Source organism: Rattus norvegicus, chromosome 8 (assembly GCF_036323735.1).
Source record: "Rattus norvegicus strain BN/NHsdMcwi chromosome 8, GRCr8, whole genome shotgun sequence".
NCBI classification, from domain to species: Eukaryota; Metazoa; Chordata; class Mammalia; order Rodentia; family Muridae; genus Rattus; species Rattus norvegicus.
In genome coordinates this window covers 104,894,719-104,914,940 of record NC_086026.1, presented here as the reverse complement: position 1 = coordinate 104,914,940, position 20,222 = coordinate 104,894,719, and the positions used below count along the sequence as shown (strand labels likewise).

General features: G+C 39.6%; 1 protein-coding gene across 6 annotated transcripts in view; it reads left to right on the top strand.

Moving 5' to 3' along the window:
* The window catches only part of U2surp (U2 snRNP-associated SURP domain containing), a 65,063-nt gene extending 48,702 nt beyond the window's left edge, over positions 1-16,361 (top strand). For 5 of the 6 annotated variants that reach the window (XM_006243554.3, XM_039082559.2, XM_002729954.7 and 2 more), the window contains 5 exons: positions 520-679; positions 6,789-6,899; positions 8,901-9,019; positions 10,350-10,526; positions 11,758-16,361. In XM_006243554.3, the coding sequence (XP_006243616.1) occupies positions 520-679; positions 6,789-6,899; positions 8,901-9,019; positions 10,350-10,526; positions 11,758-11,896 (706 nt within the window). In that variant the 3' untranslated portion in view covers positions 11,897-16,361. The remainder of the gene's footprint in view (positions 1-519; positions 680-6,788; positions 6,900-8,900; positions 9,020-10,349; positions 10,527-11,757) is intronic. The other variant, XM_039082560.2, reaches the window with a different exon arrangement.
* Positions 16,362-20,222: the final 3,861 nt, after the last annotated feature.

The window sequence follows — 20,222 nt, the reverse complement described above, 5'->3', positions numbered from 1 at the left end:
TGGACAACTGTAATGTAGTAGTTGAAGTTTTCTAATATTCAGACTTTATAGTCTTTACTCTAGTATTATTAAGCAAATGGGGTCCTTAAGTGTTAGATTGATTTTGTTCTATAGTGATTGTGATTAATATGTTCCAGTTTATAGTTTCTAAGGAAGGAGGGGTGAACATTTGGCTTTTAGAACAGAAACCTTCCTGAGTTTACTGAGCTGAGGAGTGTGCACTCGTTGGTGGGTCATTTTATTTCATTGCATGACAGTGTTGCAGGCTGCATTAACATGCAGGATTTATTAAAAGTGTGACTATATTATTGTGCCGAAGCTCAGCTTCTTCTGTAGAGGAAATGTTTCTCAGAACTGTCTAAAAATATTACCTGACCAGATATCTGTAGAATGTTTTATAAGTGCTTATGTGCTCTGCAGTGTCACTTAAGTTCTCAGACCATGAGAACAGATGTCCAAGTGTAAAGCACCAGGTTTCCTTTTCCCTGCTGTGACGTTCGCTGTATCCTGTTTCCAAAGTCAGGAAGAAGAGAGTGAAGATGAAGAAGACACCCAGAGTTCCAAGTCGGAAGAGCATCATTTATATTCTAACCCAGTCAGAGAAGAGATGACTGAGTCTAAGTTCTCTAAGTACTCCGAAATGAGTGAGGAGAAACGAGCTAAGCTCCGTGAAATTGAGGTTTATATTGCATTCAAATCACAACTACATGCGTAGCCTTTAACTTTCAGTGCCCAGTTACCTCCTTGGCATGCTTCTGTGCGTAGAGACCTCCATATGGGTAACCCTCTGCCTCTTAGTTCAGATGCCCCTTCCTTAGTGCTGGCCTCGTCTTTGTCTCCACATTTGCTACCTTTTGTGCGTCTCTTTCTGGTTTTGTTTATGGTATGCGTATTTTGTTTGTTAGACTTGCTTCCTTATTTGTTGAATGTCTATTTCCTATTAGGCTGCTATTTTTGTGCAGGGAGGAAAAGGATGTGTCTGTCCTGTTTGAATGCATCCGTGTATGGGCAGCCTCTGAGGAAGTGGGTTCCAAGGAATAGGATTGATCATGTAGGAAACCGATTTAATTTTGTTTGAATGCATACCATATGACAAGAAAAAGTAAAGTATTTTCTGGCACATTCAAGTTAGGTTTACATTTTATTAATTATAGTGATTTATTTGAAAGGTTTAGTGATAGGGTATAGAGTATATTGCCTAAGTCTCTTTTTCTGGATTTTTTTTTTATTTACATTTCAAATGTTATTTCCTTTCCTGGTTTCCCAGCTATAAGCCCTCAATCTCATCCTGTTTCCCTTCTGTAAGGGTGTTCCCCCTCCCTAAACACCCCCCTTTCTGCTGCCCCCCTGCCCCCCGATGTTCTCCTGCACTGGGGGATCAAGCCTTGGCAGGACAAAGGGCTTCTCTTCCCCTTGGTGCCCAACAAGGTCATCCTCTGCTACATATGCAGCTGGAGCTGTGGGTCTGTCCATGTGTACTCTTTGGATGGTGGTTTAGTCCCTGGGAGCTCTGGTTGGTTGGCATTGTTGTTCTTATTTTCAGTTCCTTCAATCCTTTCTCTAACTCTTCCAATAGGGACCCCATTCTCAGTTCAGTGGTTCGCTGCTAGCATTCACCTCTCTGTATTTGTCATGCTCTGGCTGAGCCTCTCAGGAGACAGCTATTTCAGGCTTCTGTCAGCATGCACTCCTTGGATTCATCAATATTATCTAGTTTTGGTGGCTGTATGTGTGTATATATATATATATATATATATATATATATATATATATATATATATATATATATAGGCTGTATACCCAGGTGGGGCAGGCTTGAAAAGGCCATTTCTTCAGTCTCTGCTCCAAACTTTGTCTCCATATCCCCTTCTATGAATATTTTTGTTCCCCCTTTTAAGGAGGACTGAAGCATCCGCACATTGGTCATCCTCCTTCTTGAGCTTCATGGGGTCTGTGGATTGTATCTTGGGTAATCAGATATCAGTGAGTGCATGCCATGTGTGTTTTTTTGTGATTGGGTTACCTCACTCAGGATGATATTTCTTTTTTTTTTTTTTTTTTTTTTTTTTTCCTTTTTTTCGGAGCTGGGGACCAAACCCAGGGCCTTGCGCTTACTAGGCAAGTGCTCTACCACTGAGCTAAATCCCCAACCCCAGGATGATATTTCTAGTTCCATCCATTTGCTTATAAATTTCATGAAGTCATTGTTTTTAATAGCTAAGTAGTACTCCATTGTGTAGATGTACCACATTTTCTGTATCCATTCCTCTGCTGAAGGACATCTGGGTTCTTTCCAGCCTCTGGCAATTACTGCTATGAACATAGTGGAGCATGTGTCCTTTTATTAGCTATGTATAACTATATGTGAGTTTCATGACATTTTCATGCGTGGATATAAGTTATTTTGATCATACTCAACTGTCATTACCTTCTTTTATCCCTTGCCCCACTTTCTCCCATTGAGCCTTTTCCTGTTTCCAGTCAATCTTTTACTTTCTTGATGTGTGTATGTGTGCGCGCGCGTGCATGTGCATGTATGTGTTTTCCTGGGGTTGTGGATCTCTGCTAGAGTAGTTGTTTTAGCATGCAAAAGACTTCAATCCTCAGGTCTGGGTGGGAATAGGTTATAGAACTAAAGATTACATTCAGTTACATTCAGTGAAAATATGTTTTCTTGGTAATTGGAGTTATAATGCCAGTATAGGGCTGGGGAGATGACTCAGTGGGGAAAGTGCTTGCCACCAAGTCTGATGACCTGGGTTTGATGGCCATTACACACATGGCAGAAGAGCAGAACCCAATTTGACCTCCAGTTGAAATCCTGTGGCATATATTTGGGGCACACAAACACAAATGAATGTTAAAAATAATGGCAGTAGACTGCCTAACTTTTAAAATGATGTTTCCTTATTAATATAAAGAAAAGAAAAGCCCATAAATAGCATTTAGTTGTTAGCTGAGCTTCTAAGCATTATCATTTTCAAATTCTCTATATAAGCATGTGGTATGTATAGCTTGTATATACACACACATAGCTTATATATGCACTGTATGTGTGACCTGTTGTAATTATTCCTTAGTTATTTCTTAAGCTTGCATAGTACCTATCTCATGATTAGAAAGATAGCCAAATTCTAGATTTAAGATGCAGGTTTTAGCTTCATCTTGGTGTTGGCTAAATTATTTTCCATTGTTCCTCTGAGACATTTAAGTCATGGAACAGAGCTTCACCGCTGTAGCAGATTCGAATTAGAACTTGGGGCTCACAAACTTGTCTCACACTTTCTTACCCTGCTTCCCTGTCTTCTTACCAGTTTTTGTTTTAAAATTCAGTGATGTATTAGAGATCCTTTAAGTAAAGAATACAGTTCTATATTAGTTTCTCTAGGTAGTTTTATTATGTACTATATCTTATACTATAGTTTTTCTTCTCGAAAGCTATCCTTTACTCAAATGCATGCTAATAAAAATACCTAACAGTTAAACATACCTGAAACCTGTAATTAATATAAACTAAAGGATTTGTAATATTCTCTATAAAAATACTTGAAAACCTATAGCCATGTATTGTGCTGACTAGATGTCACTTAAGTGTTGTAGGTACCTAGGTCATTGCTATCTTTTCCTGTGTTGCTGCTCCTGGTTTTACCAGCAAAAGATGGAGCAGGTGGCTAGGAGCCAAGTGGAAGGGCTTTGGTGATGGTGGTGGTGGTGGTGGTGGTGGTGGTGGTGGTGGTGGTGGTGGTGGTGGTGGTGGTGGTGTGGTGCTAGTGGTGCTGGTGAGGAACCTTTCCTTCATTTTTCTAACAAAAGAAGGGCTATTAAAGTGAGGGGTGGTGCCAAGTTGTGGTTTCTGCTGTGGCAACAGGAATGACTTAATCCTTGTATGGACTATTTTGTGTTGAGAAGTGTTCTCATTCTTTATGAGTATCTTAACTTGTATTTGGCCTTAGTTAGACCCTGTTATTAGAAACTTTTAATGTGGCATTTTATAATGGTTTTGAAAAATATTTTCAGCCATATTTGATGGCAGATGCCTGTAATCATTGCAGTTGAGAAACAGACACTAGGAATTACGTTTCATTCTAGGTTGGCCACATAATGAAACTCTTATAAAAAGGCTGAGAGATAGTACGTCTGTAAAGTGCTTGCCATGTGATTTAAAGACCTGAGCTAGATTGCTAAACCCACGTGGTAACAGGGCTTGATACCGTGCACCTGCTGTGGCAGCGTGAACCGGAAGTTGCATAGTTCCTGACCAGCAACCCATCCTAATTGCTGAGCCCAGGTCCCAGTGGCCCCAGGTTGCTGGCTATCCTAAGGAACAGTGAGGTTGACCTCAAGCTCACACACATATACAATTAGAAGAAAATTCTCTCCTAACATTCAATTTGCTGTTTACTTGGTTTTGGTTTCACCCAGTGAACTCAGGTGTGGTATTTGCATTGTCCTGTCTTTTCCCTCAACTTCAGCATCAAACTGTCTCATTAAAACATGGAAAGTGCAAAGACTAATTTTAAGATTTTTGAAGGAAAAGATGGAGAGAACCTTAAGTCTCTGGTTTATAGAACCCTGCTATGGAAATGAATTAGGCAGAAAAAGGACAACAATCAAGAACGTACAAGATACAGTCTCTGAGTTCAAACCCTGTGAAAATACTGCTTTGATTTACAGGACAGGAGAGGATTATGCCATCTCTCCAGTGCTCAGGCTTCATTTCTGGAATGCTTTAGTAGCAGATAGTCTATTTAATGGTCTATCAATTCACACAGAGTTGGGTGTTAGCCTGGTGTGGTCTTCTCCTAAGGAAAACAAGCTGAACCAATGTGGAATGGCCCTGTGCTTCTCTTCTCTCCCTGCCCCACCGCTTTCCTTCTCTTGAGTGAAGAGGACTGTTGCCTGTTACATTTCATGAACATCTAAACTCCCTGGACAGAGAGGCAGTTTTTATTTTAATAATTTTATAATGTCTTTGTGTGTGTACGCATATGTGCAGGAGGACATGGCAAGAGAGGAGAAAGCAGGTGCCTGTGTGGAAGTTAGGTCAACTTCAGGGGTCGCTTCTCTCATACCTTGCTGAGGCAGGGTCTTGTTATTTCGGCCACACTGTATGCTCCAGGATAAATGCCTAGCAGACTTGCCAATGATTCCCTATCTGCCTCATATAGTGCTAGGAGTACTACAGACACGGTCACTGGGTCACCAGGTTCAGGTTCTAGGGTTGAACTTAGGTTGTCAGCCTTGCGTGACAAAGATTTTTATCTTCTAAGCCATCTTTCCAACCCCAGTTGTCTTACTTTAGAATATATCATGAATTTATTGGCTTTTGAAAAGTTTTAAAATTATATGTATTATTTGTATATGTGCCACATATACATGTCACAGCAGTCAAATGGCAGTTAAAAATAACTTGTGGTTGTCTCTTTTAGCCCTACAGGTTCTTGAGCTCAAAGAGACCATCAGGCTTGGCATAGGCACCTTTACCCACTGAGCCATCTCACTGGCCCACAGTTAGCTAGCTCTTTTAGTGGTCTTCACAGAACTGTAAAACAAATTTTAGTCAGGCATGGTGGTGCATCCCTGTAATCACAGCACCTAGGAGGATTACAGGTTTGAGGTTAGTCTAGAATACATTCCAAGACATTGTCTTCAGGAGTAGAGGTGATCAAAATATTTAACTCTCTAGAGTAAAATATGAAATTTTACCCTTTGTTGTATTTTCTTTCTCTGTTACTGATTTTACAAAGTTGGTTAATTTTTTAGGGGGTAGGTGGAGGTGGGTACAGACTTTAGATTGTTATCCATTGCAAGTGTGTGTAAATCTGTGAGCGTTGTGTATAGCTAGCCAGAAATCTTGGGATGAACATATTGAAGTGGTCTACTAGCATGCTACAGGGAATATTCATCATATAAATGGCTTAGGTCGTTCTAAGTGATTCATTTTAAGAAATAGAATAAAATAGGAAATTCTGATCTTTTTAAAGTCAGTATTGACTTTAAAATCCTAGCACTTGGGAGACAGAGGGTCTCTATGGGTTTGAGGCCAGCCTGGTCCTCAGAGCAAGTTCCAGAGCAGCTAGGGTACTGTTACATAGAGAAATCCTGTATCAAAAAAGCAACAAAACAAGACAAAACCCCATAGTGTCAGTATTTATACTCTTATTGTTTTAGAGGTATATTCTGAATTTGGTTGAACCCTTTGTGTTTTGATGGTCAGTGGTTACCCTGTGCTATAAATAGAGTAGCGTCTTCACACTGTGCATAGGTGTATTTTGTTCTGAGGAGCTGTGACTAGAGCATCATCATTGTTTTATTATTGCTTTTAACCTATGTCTTGCTGATTCTTAAATCTTGCTCCACATATGCTTGTCTGTACTTATCTTTTTTCTTCTAATTCTTAACTAGATAATACATGTATTGTTAACTGTGAGGTGAACATGTATGTTCTTTTTTTTTTTTTTTTGGTTCTTTTTTTCGGAGCTGGGGACCGAACCCAGGGCCTTGCGCTTCCTAGGCAAGCGCTCTACCACTGAGCTAAATCCCCAACCCCTAACATGTATGTTCTTAAGGATGTGAAGCCATCTTTGGTTTTAGCACTCTCCTGGCTGTCTGAGAACATGTGTGCTGCTGGTGTTTGATGGCCTGAATTTTGTGTGGTGGGCTTGTCTGACAGACTTTATACTGAGATTATATTTGACTGAGTCCTAATCACTTAGTGCTTTGCTATAGGAGAAATGCTTGAAAAAATTGTGGCAGAAAATTCTTATTTAAAATGTCTTATTTTACAGCTAAAAGTTATGAAGTTTCAAGATGAATTGGAATCTGGAAAGAGACCAAAAAAACCCGGCCAAAGCTTCCAGGAGCAAGTAGAACACTACAGAGATAAACTGCTGCAGCGAGTAAGGGATAACTGTTCCTTACCAAAGCTACTTGTTGGTCTCTGTGGACTATTGTGATAACAGCATTCCAGATGATAGCCTTTGATACATGTACACTGAATGACAATTAGAGATACTTTATTCTGGATACTGCTCATAGATTAGACAGTCTTTTAGATTAAGAACAAACTTTCAGAACCGGAAAACCCCATGGGAAGACATTACATTGATGATAGTAAGAAACCAAACTAGGAAGTCACACAGATGGAGATGGAGACGGGCTTGCTGTTGAGAAGGAGCAAGAAGGGGTAGAACGCCTACCTACCACCCCGGGAGTTCCGGGCTTCAGTGCAGTGTCCAGGGCACCACTCCAAGGGCCCCGTGTGCTGCCTGTTGAGTGCCCAGACTTCTGTTGGAACTGCTGTTTTATCCTGTACCTTGGCTGTCATGACAATGGTAATAAGAGTATGAAATGAGAAAGGGCATGCCCAAGAGCTTACACTTACAGAATTGGTGGCAGGGAGCTGCCTGGTAAAGTCACTCGAGCTATGCGGACCTAGGGATCCCATGCCATTTCTGCTGTGTGCCGCAGGGTTTTCTTTAGTAGATCATAGCTAGTGTCAGTATTTTTGATCTGTGGTGTTGTCAGAATAAGTCAGTTGAAAATAGTTTAACTACAGTTTGTATAAAATGCAGTCAGTCTGGAAAATGTATGCTACACATCATTAAGGGAAGTTGATCTCTGTGATGTAGTTGGAGAAAAGAAAAGTGAGATTTATAACTTTGTGCTGGTTGTCCCTGCCCCTTGAGTCCCTTCAGCCATGGTGTCAGGTTATTAGTGTGCCTGGAAGATTACATGTTGAGATGTTCCCTGCATCTCAGTGGCAACAAACTAAAAATAGATAACACGTCAATTACAGTTTAGTCTCCTATATACCGTGACTGTTAATTGGAAACAAGATTTTGTTCTTAGGAGGCATATGCTGAAGGTCAGCTAACTACGGTCTGTAAATACATTTACTAGAGCACAGCTATTGCCTCTTCACTGGGTAGGATCTGTGGTTTCTTGTCGCTGTGGTGCAGTTGAACAGCGTTAAAGGATTGACCTGGAAGACACAATGGGTTCTTTTGGTCTGGCTCTGTAAAAAGTTTGCCAGTGTGTAGTTATAAGATTTTTTTTTTCACTTTTTAAAAATGAGAAGCAGTTAAATCAACATTTTTTATGTGTGCCAGTCATAAATTCCATTTCTGTTTTTAAAGAACTAAGTTGGTTCAGTGTCTTAGGCACTACTTTACTTATTCTATCATTAATAGAAATTAGAATTTCATGGGAAAGTGGCAGTTAGGAGAACTAGAGCTAAGCATTTATTTTTTTTGGTTTATATAATTATGTAATCAGTTTCTAAGTTAGGATTAAACTTCTTTTTATAATTACTTATAAAACCTTTGATAAGAACTCATTTATTAAGAGTCTGCTATATTTAGGTAGAATTGCTTTCTTCAGTATGTGATGAGAAGGTCGTGTTAGCTTTTTCTGTGTGTTTGTCTCTTCCTTCTCTACCCTTCCCATCTTCCTCTTTCCTTCCCCTCTCCTTACTTGTCCTTCCACTTTGTTGTGGTAGGAATGAAGAGGGGCGGAGCTCTTTGAGTTCCTGACTGTCTGTTGTGACTGTGGCCATTGCACTGGACCTTTCTGAGTCCAGTGCTCTGTATCTAGAGTGAGAGTAATGGTGTTGTAAAAGGTCACATAATGGTTGGTACATGGGGAATTGTTACCGTATTATTTGGATATGATAAACAGTAAATATTTAGCTGCTGTACAAGGATGATGATGATGATGATTTAGTTGATAAGAAATGACTAGTTGACTGAAAAGGTAGATGCTTTTTGAAAATGAGATCATCCTTTAATTAGTATTTTAAAAATTCCTAAAAGAAAAAAATACGGTTAAATACATGGGATAACCTAGAATGATATATTTCTTTAAGGAACTAAATATTTTTTTTTAAAAAAACAAAACAGGAGAAGGAGAAAGAATTAGAAAGAGAACGAGAAAGAGACAAAAAAGATAAAGAAAAATTGGAATCTCGATCCAAAGACAAGAAGGAAAAGGATGAATGTACTCCAACGAGAAAAGAGAGGTATGGCACATGATAGGTAATCTGCTTTATTTTAAGATTTGGAGTGCTGTTTGATTTTAAGGTATTTCCATTATCAGTATCAACAAACCATAGGAAGTTTTCACAATAAACATGTTTGACTTTGCCTGTAGGAGGCGGAGTTAGCTGAGACTCAGGGCTGTTGGTTGCTACTTGGCTTAAGTAATTAGGACATCATCTCTTTACTTGGTTCATATGGTATCTTAGCCTTAATTCACGGCAGGAATTCAGTTACACTATCAGGTATCAACCTCACGGCTTAAGTAACAGCTTGTTGTATCTCCTGTTGCTGCCACTGTAGGCATCTTCTTTTCTGTTTTGAAAGGAGACCGGGGATAGAAGAGATCGTGACTTGCTTATCATGTTAAGTCATTTGTTTCAGCTTTTCTCTTTTGAGTTTTTTAACTTTAACTTTTCATTTGTTTAGTTGGGGGAGAGGGGTTTATGCTTGCCACTGTATCCTGTGGAGTCAGAGACACTTGTGGGGTTGGTTCTTTCCTTCTGCCTTGTAGGTCCCAGAGGATCAGACATAGTAATAGTTGGACAGTGATGACGATGGTGATGAAGTGATAGCTCTCGTGCTCTTACGTGCTGAGTCACCTCATGTTTCTTACTTTTGTGGTTTTAAGTGCCTAAGTGTAGTGAAGCCTTTGCCTTAGTAAACAGAACCAAAGTTTTCCACATTACAAAGAGTGGTTGCAAATGAGAAACCTGGCTTACTCTGTATGTACTTATAAATAACAAAGTTATACTAACTGGTCTTTTCTGTCTTGATTATGTATAGAACTTGGCTATGTGTACAATTTTTTTTTTATAGAAAAGTTACAAAAATCGTGTAGATAATCCGTCTGTACCTTCCACTCACATGTTCTACCTACTCAAATGCTTCCATTTCTTTTAGTTCACTTCACCTCCAAGCAGCTAGTTATAATTAGCCAGCACAGTGTCCTGGGCTCTGCATTGTATCATTTAGCTGTAGTAAAAGAACCACATTAACAAATTAGCTTTGAAAAAATACACATTCATTGTTTTCCAATGCAGAAAGATCAGACTTACTTCATCTTCCTACTAATCATTACAGCAAAAGAAAACTGAATTTAGTTGAGTTCATTTGTTTTTGGGCAAGCTGTCTAAAGACTTACTTGTTCATTAAATAAAGGACAATTAACATTGTTGGAAAATGAGACTAAAATGGCTAGTGAGAGTTAAGTCAGCATACGCTGGGAGACACTGGTAGCTAGTTAGTAAAATTTACAGCTGGAATGCCTAGGTCTTTGCCACTTAGGGAGTTTGTATGTGCTTTGTTTTGTAGGAAGAGACGACATAGCACCTCCCCCAGCCCATCTCGAAGTAGCAGTGGTCGACGAGTGAAATCCCCATCACCCAAATCAGAGCGGTCCGAACGGTCAGAAAGGTCTCATAAAGAAAGCTCTCGGTCCAGGTCCTCTCACAAAGACTCCCCTAGAGATGCTAGCAAAAAAGCCAAAAGGTCAGTTGTGCCTGTGTCAGTTACCACTTAGATAATTCCACAAGCTTCAGAGTAATGTGCGTGCCACTTTTTTTTTTAACCATTTGAGAAAAACAGAGAAATGGCATTCTTGTGTTATCCCTCTTGTTCCCCTCGGTTTTTGTCACGGTTCAAGTATAGAAGAAGTCTAGCAAGTTAAAAACTGACCAAGGATTTTCATATGTCCACATTTGGGGGTTGGGGAGCTGTGTTTATTCTTTTCTTTATTTCTATATAATAAATAGAGTTTGTCAAAGCTGAAAAAGAACACCCCTTCCCTACAGAAATAAGTGTTTGGGTAGGGAGATAGAATACTGTTTATTGTCTCCAGTGTGTTCTTTAACAGTTTATATATTTAAGTTCAGCCTTTTTATTTGATGTCACACAGGGGCCTTTTCTTCACAGCTGCACCTGAGTTTATATGCTAATACTTCATTATCATAATCATAGACTTTCTCCTTTTCCCACTTGTACGCACGTGTGTATGTGTAGATGTATATGTATGTGTATTTTTATATATATAAAACTTAACAACATTTCTGGTGTCAGGTGTAGTGGCAGATGCCATTAATCCCATTCATTACCTGGAGGCATAGGCTGGCTAGGGCTACATAGTGAGACCCTGTATCACAAACACCAAATTATGTTGTTTATATTATAAATGATGGCCTTGAATGAAAATATTTATCCCTCAAAATTATAGAATACGCAGCTTCTTTGCTTTTCAGGTTGCATGGATGTTTTAGTTGACTCTTTGTATTTTATCTTGTGGATAAGAGGTTCAAATAGGGGGGGAGGGGTAATCAGTTACCTGGAGAGCTTATTAAAAACACACACATTCTCACTGGAGCAGGATAAAGGCTCAGAAATCTGTCTTTTAAAACAAATACTGTGGGGTTGGGGATTAGCTCAGTGGTAGAGCGCTTGCCTAGTAAGCTCAAGGCCCTGGGTTCGGTCCCCAGGTCCGGAAAGAAAAAAAAGAGAGAGAGAGAGAAAAAGCCAGTCAACCATTATAAAACAAATACTGTACTGATTACTCATGAATATAAGTATAAAATAAATCCATGTGTGTATACATAGTAAAGAATACATTTGAGTTGGCTGTTTTATTTAGTTAGTGGCTTATACGCCCTCTAACGGCTCATTTTAAGCCGTGTAAGAATGTGAGCAGTTTGGTAGCTGGTTCTTAAGCATTGTTCTTGCTTGTTTACAGGTCACCGTCTGGTTCAAGGACACCTAAAAGGTCTAGGCGGTCCCGGTCTAGGTCCCCGAAGAAGTCAGGGAAGAAATCCAGATCTCAGTCCCGGTCTCCACACAGGTCTCATAAAAAGTCAAAGAAAAACAAACACTGACATATATTTTTAAGATGCTGTCACTTATTGGAAATGCAAGTTTGTTTTGTGCCTGAATGGTTTTTTTTTTTGTTTTGTTTTTTTAATAAAAAAAAAAAACCATACACACAAAAACAAGAAAAATTCTAATGAAAGAGCATTCCTGGGTTTGTTTGTTTGTTTGTTTGTGAATGCATGTGTAAACTCATGAGTAACTGCACCTGTAGACCTGTCATTGTTTTATATTGTATAAATTACTTTTGTTGTGGCTGTTTTCTCAAGATGAAATTTTTATTGTGCTAATGAATTTCATCAGAAATGTGTACAACGGATCTGCTGGCAGTAGTAGTATTTTGTTTTAGGATGTTGTGACTTAGACACATAATACAGATGTCTTCCCCCCCTTTTGTAGCTTTGACAATTTGAATTAGATTTCAAATAAAATCTGAACAGAAAACTATAATGTTGTTTTTTTGCCCAGTTGGTGACACCAAGTCCCTTAAAGACCTACTAAGTGAATTTGGCACCATTGCTGTTTCTTATCCCTAGTGCACTTTACAAACTCCAGTGTTCAAGTAGCTAGTGTTTTATAGTTACTAAAGTGACTTCCAAAAGTTAAGGGACCCAGCACTCCTGTTTGGTAGGTTTTGCTTATCCATTTCTGGAAAAAGGGTTTCAAACCCAGAGATGAGAGGGCTCGAGTGAGAGGGTACGGTGTGCATCTGTTACTGTAGTGCCTGGTTCAAACGCCCTTTCTCAAAGAAGCAATGTGACTTCAAAACACTCAGCCCATCTTCAGAGCAATTAATGTATTTAGGGTTAATTTAATTTTTATCTTCTATCATGAAACAAGTTTATTTATAAAAGGTTTTATAAAAACAGTTTACCATAGAATTCTTTTGTATAATAGTTGCTTTTTTATAATTGTCTGTAGGTTATCTTTAAAACACTGGTATCATGATATTTGTACAAATTTGTTTGAAACAGCTTTTTGATTTGAAGGATTTGGTTTGGAGTACAGCTTTAAATAAAAATTGAAAAAATTAAATGGTTTTCAGGTAATTTTAACACTCAATGATTTATAAATTTAAGTAAAAAGTTGACTTAAGTCAGAGTTGAATTCTAACAGGAAGAACTTGGCAGTGGCCTGGGGAAGCAATAGGAAACCTTGTGAATGTCGATCCCAGCCCCGCAGAGAGTATAGTGTAAAGGAGGTGTGGACTTGAGCCGGCCTCAGGGTCTGTCAGTTTTGCTTTCAGGTTTGCATCTAGGTACTATGTGCAGTGTTTTGTGTTTTTTTCGGTAATAATGGATTGTTCGGATTTAACTTATTCTTTTAAAATCGTTTCACCTTGTTTACTTAATCTTGCCCAATCACAAAATAAGGCGTCTTCTCCCCGTGATTTGGGGAGTAGTCATATCAGCTGTACATAGAGTAAGGCATGTCTTTTCCTTCTCCAACACATCTACAGCAGCTTTCGAGATGAGCCAGTCACACTGCTTTACATCGTGGTTCTTAGCATGAAAATATTCAGTCCTTTGTTTACCTCCTCTATTAGGAAATGCTAATTCCTTAAAGTTGCTCAGAATAATTAATGTGAACATTTGGTGCTGATCCTTAAAGATCTATATAAATACAGCCATTACAAGCAGAACACATTTTCCTCCTGTGTTCATTGTCTGGGAGAATGGCATTTTATATCTTTCTTTTAAGAAAAATAGTGTCCAATTGCCGTTAGTTGTGGTTTCCTCATTCCCTGAGTTTTTAGGTAGACAAAGAAATAATTGGTCAGAAAGTGGTTTTCTTTTTTTCAGGCAAGTTACGAAGGGTAGTTACTTTTCTCTCTTGATTACAACATTTTAGCTTGGTTTTGGGTGTTTATTTGTAGTGTTTTCTACTTCATTAGATCCATGTTGTAGCTATTATAGTTAATTTTGGAATGGATAAAACCGGCTTTCTTTTGGGTAGGCAGACAGTTACTTGACCTGATAGAATGAATTTTGGAGTTCTTTAATGTATATATTAGGTTGCGTTGGATTTTGTTTTCTTGAATTGTAAATAGCATTAACTAGATTATTTCCCATTTTTCTTTATGAGGAACCATCTAGAATAAGCTGTTAAAATTCACAGTGGATTCATACACTTGTTATCCCAGCATTGAGGCTACGTGACTATATGCTCAGGAGTTGAGACCACCTTGGGCAGCAGAGAGATCCTGTCTCATAAACAGGGATCAGAAATGGGTCTTACAAGAAGGAAGCTGTTCTACATATTTTTAATTATAGCTTAGTTTTCATATCTAAAGAACACTTAGCATAATTTCTGTGAGTTAAATATTCATAAATGATCTGAGAGTTATAGGAAAGATGGTAACCGCTATGTACCGCACAGCTGTTGGCCTCTACTAACCACGTGTGTGAGGAGATGCTCTGTTCATCACAGCGTTCCTCACACAGGGATTCCCTACCACCCGATGCCATTGCACTTCTCTCTACATGGGGTAGAAGTGACATGTTGGCTGCTTTCTTACCAAAGAGAGAGACCTGAGACTAACAAGGATTGTGAGGGTAGTTTTTGTATTTTCGTTTTCCTGGGAGTCAGCATGTGGGGGATTCTCACTGTGGTGAGCTAGAGGTTAAGGGACTAGTGAGGCACAAAGCCATGATCCCAAAGGATCCTTTTATTTGGTTCACAGTATTTTTGGCTTTTTTTTTTGCTAAATTTTGCAGAAATTTCTTTCTCTATGCTGACCTAATTTTCTTCATTGAGACCATTCCTATGAGAACTGTATTCTAGTTAAAGAGTGTTGGGAGAAATACTTGCTTCTGACCTCTGTGTTTTTCCCATTCTTTAATATTCTTGAGTGCTTGAAAAATACCTTAAAAGAAATTCTGTTCATGATCAAATATAGGTTTATTAGAAATACCCTATACACTTTTGCCTTGACGGTGGTATAAGTTCTGAGAAGTTGCATGATCATGAAAATAGTTGATTATGGTTAAAAATAAATAGATAAACCTGTTGCCAGAATGAGTTAACCTATTATGACCACAGCTGTGTGATTTCTTTAGCAGAGAAAGTCGTCTTCAAAAATCAACTACCGCTTTTCTAACACTGCATTTTCAAAATAAGCTAGTGTTTGTTGTTTTCTCTTCTGACTTGTAGTGGGCAAGCCTACAAAGACTTGAATGCAGGTATTCGTGAAGACAGAATAAGTTTAAAGGGTCTTGTGATGAAAAGCTCACATTTAACAAAATGTTTAGGGTTTTCACACTTTCACGTGCATGTTTTGGAATAGATTTTAGGGAGTGTTTATCATCATTTTGGACTTTTTCCTGTTTTTGTTACCAACTTCCTAAGATTTAGCTAATAGAAGAAGACAAATCCCAGGGAAGTGTAGTGGTAGAGTAAGGGGTGGGAATGTGCTGCTGTTCAAAGTGAGCCTTGTTCCATTGTTCAAATGTCGATGCCTCCTGTATCCAGTACCACCTCCTGCAGTTCTAATGTAAATGGTATGTGTATATGTATAGTTTTGTAGAGAAAACGTCCTCGTTCACTTTCATATGTAATTGTGCTTAGAGTATCAGCGGTTTTTATCCTTTTTACTTCAGGCTCTTGTATGTTGAGTCTCTGAAATAGCAGAGAAGACAGATTTGTAGAATGGCTCAGCCGAAGTGCCCTGCAGTGGGACAGATGCCATGGAAGGCTAGTGGGCTGCCTTCTGGATGAGACTGGCACCGTATCGTTCTCTACGGAAAGATCAGTTGCAAGCAAAGTGTGTAGAATTCACTTGTTTTTCTTTTAACTTTTAATTACTTAAATAAAATCCATTGTTTCATAGTAAATGTAGACTGCGTATGGAATTTTCTGTGTAGTTTTCTAACGGGAATTCTATGTGGCCATCTAGCTTTCAGCAGTTTCCTCCCATGCAGACTGGTGATGGGAGGAGCTTTGTCTGTTCGCTGTAGCAACAGAGCCACTATGTTTTACGCACTTAAACTCTCACCAGATAGTTTCATGATAGGTGATTCCCTACTAATTAGGAAATTTCACACCCTTATTTTCTTTGTTAAGGAAGTCTGTTCTGTTTATGTCACCGAGGAAAACAACAATGGCTATCTCACCACCAACCTATAAATATCAGCTCGTTATTATACCTGTTTTGTTTTTAAACATAACATGGCGTCATCACACTAAAACCTCCGGGTTCCTTTTTAAGGTTTTGTTTATTTTTAGTTGTGATAAAATGCTCTTGACAGGATTTACCATCTGAAGCATTTTTGACTGTACCATTTGCTGGTGTTAGGTGTGCTCACATTGTTGTGTGACCAACCTCTATAACGCTTTCATTGCAAAACTGACACTGTACCTGAGTCCCCTCTCCTCTGCCTGCCCTGTAGCCACGGTCTACTTTGTTGCTGTTTGGCTAATCTAGAAAGTGAAATATAAACATCATTTAATTAAAATTCTTTACCGTTTGTACAACTTGGTGTGCTCTGTGGTCTCTTTAGTGGTTTGTATGATGTCATTTCACACCAGCACGTCATAGCCCGGGATGCTACTGAAATACACTGAGGAAGAAGCGAACTGACTTGGACACCGCACTGGATTAGTACTAACGGACATGCTCGGACGCTTGTCTGGTTTCTTTATTGCCCTTCGGAAAGGCGTGGCTTTAGTACTTGCCAAGCTCTGTGTTTGCTTTGATACTTACTTTCTACCAGAAGAGGGGAAGATAAGTCGCTGATTGTGGTTTTTTTTTTTAAGGTTGTTTTCCCTGTTTTAGGAAACACAGCATTTTCAGATCGCTTTAGAGCGGACGTCCTTTTGTATCATTAAAACTTGAAAACTTGGCGTTGTGCGACGTGTAGCAGTGAGGAGGAGGCAGAAGAGCCTCGGCTATGGACTCGTGGTGTGGGCGGTGATGTTTTTTCTCACCTAGAAACTGAGGGTGATAACTTTAGTTACTGTGAGGTGTACACTACTGGCACAGGGCTGTCTTTAGTGACACTTAATACACACTCTGATGTGGTGGTACACACCTTTAGTCCCAATTAGAGGCAGGGAAGTTTGAGGCCAGCCTGGTCTACATAGTGGGTTTCAGGCTAGCCAGAGTTACATGGTAAGATCCTGATTCAAAATAAGAAAAATATAAAGTAAAAATACCTCTTGTCAGTTGTGTGGAATTCCACTAGTCAAGATGTCTAGAAGGAGTTCTGACCATGAGCGGCTGAAACATGGTGTGGGATGAACCTGGTCAAGGATGGTGTGGGATTTGCTGTACAAGTTCAAGGTTTATAAAAGATCTACACAGATTAACAGAGCTGAGCTAAGATATGCACTGTACATAAGATTGACAATAAAGCCCCCTAAAGAAAGAAAGAAAGGATAAGCGGGTGTGATCACATTTGTGTTTTATGTATATTTGCAAGTCGGAGTCTGTAGCTTCAGATTAGGCAAGAAGAAATGTGCCCTACAACTGCTTTGAGAAGAGATCTGTGACTATATGGAGTTTGAAAAGGAACCCACACTTTAGATGCTATTCAGAAATGACAGCTTTGAGGGAGTGTCCTCAGGACTTTGGCAAAGCTCCTTTGGAGTTTACTACAATGTAAGTGAGGAATCTGGGGGAGCCACCTGATTGAAGGCGTCATGTGCTGGCTCCCTAGAGTGAAGCACTACACTGAGTAAAGCCTCACTGCAGACAGCCGCTGAACAGCCCCGTTCTGAGAAGTGGTACTGGTCGGGGTTATTGTCTGTTCCAGCGTATTTTACAACACTGGGATACTGGGTATGACCAGTCTATTTAAGGGTTCAGGAAACTGCTGTTCATCAAATTTGCTGTGCTGCCATTGCAATAAAGGCTGGTGTATCTTCACAGGCCTCTCCCGTGAAGTGTAGTGAGGTGTTAGACACTAGAAAGTTTTATTAATAAGGAGCTATCTTTTCTAACTGCCGTAATACTTAGCCCAGCACTGCCTATTCTGTATGGATGAGTGCCACAGGGCAGAGGGATCGCTCATCAAATATTTCCCAAGGAGCATCTGCATCTGTGTCTAAAAATAGTGGTTTAATTCTGAATTGATTGCCCTGAAGCGTGCTTAATTTGACTTAAATAGCAGGTATGTTACAGAAAGTCTTTAAGTGGGGGCTGATCATTTTACTTGTTTGTTCTCATGATTGACATAAGAACTTGTTAAAGCTTTCTAGAATATTTGCATGTATTTTGGGATGAAATCTAGAGGAACTTTTACATGTGGATATTAAATGATAAGGCTAGAGTTAACAGTTGCGGAGAGCGGAACACGGTCTGGGGTTAAGAATAGTGTTTCCTACTCCATCCATCACATCTGTTCAGTGTCAGGACTCGGCCATCTACAATAGCTCTCTAAAACATCTGTGACTTATAATCATGGCCCAGGCACCCACAGTGCCCTGTTCAGCGAAGAGCTGGGGTGGGTGATACTTTTTCCTTTTATTGGATTTTTTGAAATTTACATTTTAAATGTTATCCCCTTTCCCGGTTTCCCCTCCAGAAACCTACTATCCCACCCCCATCCCTACCCCTGCTTCTATGAGGGTGCTCATCCACCCACTCCCACCTCCCCACCCTGATGTTCCCTACACTGGGGCATGGAGTCTTGACAGGACCAAGGGCTTCTCCCATTGATGCCCAACAAGGCCATCCTCTGTTACATATTCGGATGGAGCCATAGGTCCATCTCTGTGTTCTCTGGGGATGGTGGTTTAGTCCCTGGGAGCTCTGGGGGATCTGATTGGTTGATAATGGTTCTTCTTATGGGGTTGCAAATCCCTTCAACTCCTTCAGACCTTTCTCTAACTCCTCCATTGGGGACCCCATTTTCAGTCCAGTGGTTGGCTTTGAGCATCTGCCTCTGTATTTGTAAGGCTCTGGCAGAGCCTCTCAGCTACATCAGGCTCCTGCCAGTAAGCACTTATTGGCGTCTGCAGTATTGTCTGGGTTTGGTGGCTGTAAATGGGATGGATTCCCTGGGTGGGGCAGTGTCTGGATGGCCTTTCCTTCAGTCCCTGCTCCACACTTTATCTCCATAATTTCTCCTGTATTTTTATTCCCCCTTCAAAGAAGGTCTGAAGCATCCACACTTTGATCTCTCTTCTTCTTGAGCTTCATATGGTCTGTGAATTGTTTCTTGGGTAATCCAAGCTTTTGGGCTAATATCCACTTATCAGTGAGTGCATACCATATGTGTTCTTTTGTGACTGGGTTCCATCCATTTGCCTAAGAATTTCATTAAGTTATTGTTTTTAATAGCTGAGTTGTATTCCATTGTGTAGATGTACCATAATTTTTGTATCCATTCCTCTGTTGAAGGGCATCTGGGTTCTTTCCAGTTTCTGGCTATTATAAATAAGGCTGCTATGAACATAGTGGAGCATGTGTCTTTTTTGTATGTTGGAGCATCATTTGGGTATATGCCCAGGAGTGGTATAGCTGGGTCCTCAGGTAGTGTAATTTCCAATTTTCTGAGGAACCTCCAGACCGTTTTCCAGAATGGTTGTACCAGCTTGCCATCCCATCAACAATGGAGGAGTGTTCCTCTTTCTCCACATCCTTGCCAGCAACTGTTGTCACCTGAGTTTTTGATCTTAGCCATTCTGACTGGAGTGAGGTGGAATCTCAGAGTTGTTTTGATTTGCATTTCCTTGATGATTAAGGATGTTGAACATTTCTTTAGGTGCTTCACAGCCATTTGATACTCTTCAGTTGAGAATTCTTTGTTTAGCTCTGTAGCCCATTTTTAAAAGGGTTATTTGATTCTCTGGAGTCTTAACTTCTTGAGTTCTTTGTATATATTGGATATTAGCCCTCTATCAGGTGTAGGATTGGTAAAGATCTTTTCCCAATCTGTTGGTTGCTGTTTTGTCCTAATGATAGTGTCTTTTGCCTTACAGAAGCTTTGCAATTTTATGAGGTCCCATTTGTCGATTCTTGATCTTAGAGGATGAGCTGTTGGTGTTCTGTTCAGGAAATTTTCCCTGCACCCATGTGTTTGAGGCTCTTGTTCACTTTCTCTTCTATTAGTTTGAGTGTATCTGGTTTGATGTGGAGGTCCTTGATCCACTTGGACTTTAGTTTTGTACAGGGTGATAAGGATGGATCAGTTTGCATTCTTCTGCATGCTGATCTCCAGTTAAACCAGTACTATTTGTTGAAAAAGCTGTCTTTTTTTTCCATTGGATGGTTTTAGCTTCTTTGTCAAAGATCAAGTGACCATAGGTATATGGGTTCATTTCTGGGTCCTCAATTCTATTCCATTGATCTACCTGCCTGTCTCTGTACCAGTACCATACAGTTTTTATCTA